This window comes from Dermacentor andersoni, chromosome 3 (assembly GCF_023375885.2).
Source record: "Dermacentor andersoni chromosome 3, qqDerAnde1_hic_scaffold, whole genome shotgun sequence".
Classification (NCBI taxonomy): Eukaryota; Metazoa; Arthropoda; class Arachnida; order Ixodida; family Ixodidae; genus Dermacentor; species Dermacentor andersoni.
Genome location: NC_092816.1, coordinates 162,893,979 through 162,901,078, shown reverse-complemented (window position 1 = coordinate 162,901,078; position 7,100 = coordinate 162,893,979). Strand labels below are relative to the sequence as shown.

The window sequence follows — 7,100 nt, the reverse complement described above, 5'->3', positions numbered from 1 at the left end:
ATAACGCATCGCGTTCCACTCTTGAACGCGAAGCTTAAGCGTCGTCCAATTTTTTATGAATTGCTTTCCGCCATTTTTCGCTCACGGCCAACGCCGCCGACGCCGACGACACCGGCTTTTCTGTGACACGAAGTCCTTAACGCTGTCGTGTTAAAACAATAAAAGACAAAGTGCAAAGGAAAACCCCCAGCTACTTAACCAGAACCAGCATTCCAAGCCCTGGTTCTGGTCTCCTTCCACAGCTGGCTCCGTTGCCGCTCATTGCTTAAGGGGGTATGAGCCAGTCATTGGCAAGATGAAACTATCCTCATCATCATCAACAACTGTCATGGTGATTAATGGCTCGTGCATCGTCGTATTCTTACGCAGCTGGCTCGTTTGCGCCCGTCGGCGCAAACGTGCCTATGTTGGCGCGTTCGTCATCGTCCTCTCCTTCCACAGCTGGGTCCATTACCGCTCATGGCTTAAGGTTGTATGAACCATTCATTGTATTACATGACGGAAGCATTTAATAGCAGAGGTTGTACGTGAATGTGTGTGCATTACTGTCTTCACGATTACCACGGATCAGGACAATAAATATGTTTGTACCATTGTTCAAAATTCTATGTCGCCTCTGTGTCGTGTGCTAAACAGCTTCACTGGTCGCCGCCTTCGAAGAGTGGAATGGCTCATAATTTTTTTCCTTTCGTATTTATTCTGTTTACTATACATTAATTTCTTTATAGCGATCACCGACACGAAGTTAAAACGCAGGCGAAGTTGCGCGGACAAAGGAACGCGCGGGTAACACAGGCTTCCGAGAGCGAAAGCGAGGGTCACCTGGCTTCGCGGTGATGCCCTCTCCCCTCACACAGCACCACAAGGTGATCCTTTTCGCCCGCTCTGCTCCTGTCGAGGCGTGCACGTGGCGTCGTAGACAATTGGAATTTAAGTGCCGTTTCCTGGCTGCAGACGCCGGCCTTTTCGCTCCATGGGCGATTTGATGCTTTCGTATCAAAATAGTTGGCAGTCGATCCTGCCCCGAAAGTACATAAAAACAACGCTGTATTTTGTACAATGCGGTTAACGCCGCCCACAGGCCTGAGCTTATTGTAGTCAAACTACACGCTATGCTTGAGTGACGTGTGGGAAGCATGCACGCCTCCTTCAGGGAGCATTGCTATCAGTTGCTCAGTATCTGATTAGCTTCTTGTCCATGTTGTGTAGTTGTTATCGACCTGTGCACAATGCGCAGCAGATTAGCGTACACTTCATGGCCTAAATAAGTATGTTCTTGCTTTGTGGTTCATGCTGTCGAAATGTACGCTTCTTCCAAGGGCAACACATATTATATTCTAATGCTATATACTATCAACCTTATTTGTTACTACTTTCACTATTCCTGCGACATTCAGCGGCCGTCGCTTGTGTGGTAACCTAGTTCGGTTCGGAAAACAAATAACCCTGAAATTGCCCTAAATGCTCCAGACATGACCAGGAATCGAACCTGCATTCTCGTACGTGACAGCAGAGCACCATAGATTCTCAACCACTGCGGCGGCTACATACGCGTAGTGATTCATCTTAGGAACCGTGACGGCGCCATCAAACAAGCCGGATTTGTTGGTGGATACGTGCCACATCCTCCACTCATAGACTACACATGGCTTGGCATAATTCTAACATACTTCGCACACTATTGAGTCGAAAAGGTGAAACGTCGACCATGCAGTGCACATCCTCCATACCCTCTCATGGTCGAAAAGGTGCAGCTTACGATAGAGGCGCCAAATAAAACGACGGACGAAGGAAGACGACACGGCACAACCACGTAGGCGCTGTCCTGTGTCGTATTCGCTCGCCCGTCGTTTAATTTCGCGTCTTCGTCGTAAACATGTATAACCAACTCGCCCACCAGCACGTGCTCAAAAGGTGCAGAAAACATTTTCGCAAGTTCTTTCAGCTAATTATAACATACAGTCTTCAAAAGCACATTCTTTTCATAAATGTAAACCTATTTTGTAAACTGCTTTGCAGTGTTGCGCTTTCATGACATTCGTCTAGATCAGTTAACTAAGTTAGCGCTTCGAATGCCACGCCCTTTCGGTATACACTCTCAATGTTTAGAGCGCAGCTCTTAGGCGCCCGCTCCTGCAGCGAACGTCGGCGTCCTCGTAACCGAGTGAACAAGCGCACCGAAGGATGAAAGAGCAATCGTGGAGCGCGTATAAAAGATGGCGATAGCGAAGAGAGCGCGAGGAGGAAAGCGGAGAAGGAGGGTATGGCGAATGCTTCAGAAGAAAAGCGTAGTGCCGCGCAGCACTGGCGTGGCGGCGACGATGGCCACGATATGGCGCCAGAGTAGCGCGCATCGTCTGCTCACCGATGACGCCACCAATGCCACATTGGAAACAAAGCGCCGAATGAGCGTAGGGCTTTCTGCAGCGGCGGCTGTGAATCGTGCCACGCGTCACCCACGCGCTGCCTCTCACGATCTACCGATTAGCGATTCAGTTGCGCCACACTTCGCTCCGTTTCCAACGTGCCGCCCGAGACAGAAAGGTCAATAAATAGTACAGCATTTTATAGACTGGCAAGATAGATTGAGTCAAAAGAGCCACTGTAAAAAATAGTCGTTGACTATCGTACGGCTACAAAGAACCAAACATGTATTGAGCTTTGAAGTGGATAGTGTGTGCTTCTTTAAATGTTTCCATACTATTTAGAAGTGCAATGAAAACCACTTCAAACCTACTTCAATTTTCTGAGAAGGCAGCAAGGAAACCGTTGATGTATTTACGTAAAGTAAAACAGGCCTCCACGACAATTCTCGAAATTGGGCGAAACACCGCAATATAATTGGCTGGTGAAAATGTAAGATTCCATCATTGTTCTGCGTTTTCCAAGCTTCCCCTAATGATCGTGATCAGCCTATATTATGGCCAATGCAGGAAGAAGGCATCTCGCATGCATTTCCATTTGTCACTGTCCTGCGGGAGCGGTCACTACTTTATACCTCTCAATTTTTTATTGCCCACACGCCACCTTATTTTATGTCGTCCTCTACAGCACTTCCCCTTAGCACTCATTGTACAACTCTAAAACTCCACCGGCTATCCACCCTATACATTAGATGGCCGGCCCGGCTCCATTTCTTTCTCTTAATGTGAACTAGAATATCGACTGCACCCTTTGCTCTATCATTCACACATCTGTCTATGTGTCTCTTAACGCTACGCCTATCATATTTGTTTCATCGCTAGTTGCAGGGTCTTTGGCTTCTTGTCAGGCTTGTTTGTTAACTTCCAAGGTTCTGTAGCACCGATAGAATGAAGTAATTCACAAGTTGCCAGTAATTCTAAAGAGTGGAGCGCACAGCGTGTTATGGCGATGTACGTAAAATGTTTTGTTTTGTTTAATTTTTTGGTTTACTGGGAAGAAGTGAAGGTGTGGGAGAAAAGGCCATTCCCAAACATCGTCACCGTGTAATTTGTCGAGTTTTTGTCGAACGCTTCTCCAGCTCGCCTGCCTGCATCCGCCGGCATGCTTGTGGCAGAGAACGAGTCAGCGTCCTCCGTGCCGGCAAACACGCCACCGGTGGATGCGTGGTGGAAGATGGGCACGAGCGTCTTGGAAAAGCCTCCACCATTGAACACCGTCTCGATGCGGGCCGTGGTAATGGCTCCGCCGTGAAAGGGCCACATGCCCGACCTGAACAAGATGAAGAGCAGCACGACGCCGACGAACACGAGCACGACGAAGGCGAGGCACATCTCGAGGCAGGTGGCGGCGTTGTGGTCGCTGTGCCAAACCGATGCCGTGTTGCTGCCCTTGCTCGTCGACGAGCACGTCGACGCGCCGGTCTTACCGGCGGCCGCCACCGGGCCTCTTCCGCTTTCGTGCGCAATTGGGGTCGCCAGGTGGGGTACTGCCAACTCGGCCTGCAAATATTCTGCGCGTTAATGAGCACCGAGGGAAAGAAACAACCGCATAACACATATGTGCGACTTTGACGACTCATTTATCAATGACAAGCGAATGTGTCACGCTGTCCCGCCTGTACCAGTACTATGCCACCGTGGAGCACCATGCCTTCTGGATACAATTTCGTTGCCGCGAAGCGGCCCCCTGGCTGATAGCTCCTCGTTTGCCACCGGCGAAGGCAGGCCGCAATGATTAAAGCGCTTACGTCAACATTTCTTATTCTTCAAAGTAACTTATTCAATTCAATTTAGCTTTGTTCAACACCTCCCAAATGTTTGGAGCAGGGACAAAAAGCCTGAAAAGGCTTGACTAGGTCCTTGCACCATAGCTGGGCATATAGTGGCATCAATTCCATACATGTAGAGGAAAAAATCAACTTGCAGGAAATGCAACAACTTGAGAAAAATACAAACACAATGCAAGCAACAGGCAAATATGTGCATAAAGAAAATCCATAAATACACAAGAACATTGTAAAAAATTCACTGGATCATAAACGAGAAAAAAATTATTGTACTCCATCTGCTCGCAAAGCGATGCCATTTTACATAAGGCATAATGAAATCGTGCTGTGTTACCGCTCAGTTTCTGTTCTGTTGATACGCGATCGAATGTCCTGAATGACTTGTGCGAGGTCGATATAAAGTACTAGTGCGAAAACACGAAGAGACGAGGAAGAAAGCTGAATACGCAATACGTCAGATCTAAATTTTCATTTTCCTGTTTTATAGACATAGCTGTAATGGGAATATTCACGAATTTCAAGCCATTCCAGTAGGTGCCGGCGTAGTTTTATCTTATGCTTCGGCTGATTTACCAACACTCTTGTATCTTTCCTAATGAGTGTTGTGCAATGTTCACTAAAGATGCCTTCTTGTCTAGCGCAGTTTCCAAAGTGTTTTATATTCTCTTCGGTAACTCCGCTGCGCGTTTCAGTTAGTAATAGTTCGGTCCTTTGTTGTAATTGACAAAAATCCGTCTGCTTGCACACTGCACAATCGTGGAGTCGGGGATAAACGTGCTAGCTGTGCGTTCACTAGCCTGATTAACTGCCAAGAGTCAAAGCTTTGGCTGCACTCCCTGGCGCTGACGCCTGTTACGACGGTGGCAGGTTGAGGTCGATGCTATGTTCCGTTCCAATGGAGAGGTTTTATTGCGGAGAGTTGGGTTATTTGGAAATGTGATATTTGATGCGATTCCAGCGTTTAGAGGGAAACACGAAATACTCAGAAACTGCATAACAGTGTTTTCCGTTTCCCCCTATGCCCTAGAAATGCATTAAATGACATTCACATTGAGCAGCTTACCGGGTGCGAGGAGAAGTGCGGCTCGACTTTAGGCATGCCGGGAACAACGAGCAACTGTGGTAGCGGTTTGGCACGCGGGTCGGCGGCCGAAGAGACCTGATGTTGGTGTTTGGGGTGGTGGTGCTTGTGGTGGCGGTGGTGGTGCCGTCGAGGCGACGGTTCCGGCTCTCCCGGAGGACGCCGCTGCTGCGCGTCATTCGCGGCAACACGAGCGGTATTTTCGTGCTGTTGTTTCTCTGCAAGAACGTCTGGCGATGCTTGGAATTCCAGCGCGGTGTGGTAGGCAGCCGGAGTGCTGGCGCCCAAGGCATTGCTGCACCGCTCGCACTGAACAATATGCGGGGGCTCGTGATGATGGCTCTGCATCTTGGATTTCACCTCGGGGCCTTTTCTAGGCTGCTCGAGCCGGATGGTCAATGCTTAAAGGCTTTAAAAGGTACTAACCAGTGACAAGGCGAGCCGTTGTTGTCGTTGTCGCCTTCAACTTATGACACTTACCCACGAGGGGGGATTGGACGTGGTTCACGATTCTTCTCCTTCTTCATCATCTTCCTTCAAAATTCTGGCACGTACCCACGAGGGGCGACTGGCCATGGTCTCAGTGGAAACATAATATGAAGTTCTTGCTTCCTGTTACCTTATTCATCTGCACTATGCATATTTAATCATTAGTGAATATAATTTTTTTTGTCTTCGTTTCTTGAATAGTAGTCATGCCAGTTTTGACGAAGATGCTATATTACGAAAATAACGCGATTCAGTGCTAATAAAGAGGAAGTGTGCTTAACATGAGAGTCTCCCAGTCCCAATGACGTATTCGTATAATATGACACACTTTATTTCGGGCTCGGACAAGGGTACTTGCCCCAAAAAGTAATACGTCAATCACCGAGAGAGGAAAGCCTATGCGCAATAGTGGCTGCTCTAAGTAGGTCTTTCCTTCGGAAGTATATTCTCGGCAGAAGAGGAGGAAATGGTCCAATGATTCTATATCCCCACAAGACCCACGAAGGTTCCATGGTGCCAACCCCCTACTCATGTACAGATTTAGTTGCGGTATTGCACATCGTAACAGGATACTAGCAATTTGCACTGCCGAGAGGGACAAGAGCAGACATTCCAGGGCAACGCTGAACGTTCGCACTCCGGTGCAGCAAGGAGGGGCTCATTTTTTCTACCTAGGATTTGTTGTCGCCTTCTGAATCTTGTTACCGCTAGAAAAGTAAGGTTGTGTATATAGAAACTCACTGGCCCACCAAGCTCTGCATTTGCCATAGTGTCTGCACTCTCATTAAGTGCTAGTCCCCAATGTCCAGGTATCCACAAAAACCAAATTTCTTTAACATGATGTGGAATAAAAAGAAGTGTAGCGATCGGTGCAATAGCGAATTATTTGTCCTTCCCAGCGACATAAGAACCGACAGGCAGTCCGCAAACAATATTATGTGTGGCACGTTTTTCTTAATTGTGTACACGGCCAAGCATATGGCCATGGATTTGGCCACATAACTTGGAGCGCAATCGGTAAGAGGAATAGCAATAATCCATGACATTGTTTGAGAGCAAATGCCTATCGCTGATTTCTCATCTTTTTCTGAGGCATCCGTGGGCACTACACTGTATGAGGGAAAATCTTCCAGCTACTCATTCAAGAGTAGGACTGGTGTCTATTTGGCTATGAATTTAGCATTATTTGGAAAGACGTTATCACACTTACAAGTATTAAATATTTTTTATTGAAGTGACGCATTGAACTGATCGTAGGTTAACGTTTATATTTGCTAAAAGACTCTGCCTAAACACGACTTGGGAGAGCTTGTATCTTGG

General features: G+C 47.5%; 1 protein-coding gene across 1 annotated transcript; it reads right to left on the bottom strand.

The window, feature by feature from the left end:
• Positions 1-2,828: 2,828 nt before the first annotated feature.
• Positions 2,829-5,796, bottom strand: LOC140216462 (uncharacterized). The gene is made up of 2 exons (XM_072286793.1): positions 5,274-5,796; positions 2,829-3,923 (listed from the first exon to the last, which is right to left on the bottom strand). Exons 1-2 carry the CDS (start codon positions 5,637-5,639, stop codon positions 3,411-3,413), a joined length of 879 nt encoding a protein of 292 aa, XP_072142894.1. The 5' UTR covers positions 5,640-5,796; the 3' UTR covers positions 2,829-3,410.
• Between the last annotated feature and the right edge of the window lie 1,304 nt (positions 5,797-7,100).

Bases quoted from the DNA above. Each gene is read 5' to 3' on its own strand.
- LOC140216462 (XM_072286793.1), bottom strand. From the start codon at position 5,639: ATGCAGAGCCATCATCACGAGCCCCCGCATATTGTTCAGTGCGAGCGG. The intron at 3,924-5,273 runs GTAAGCTGCTCA...GAATATTTGCAG, and splicing joins CGCACTTCTCCTCGCACCCG to GCCGAGTTGGCAGTACCCCA.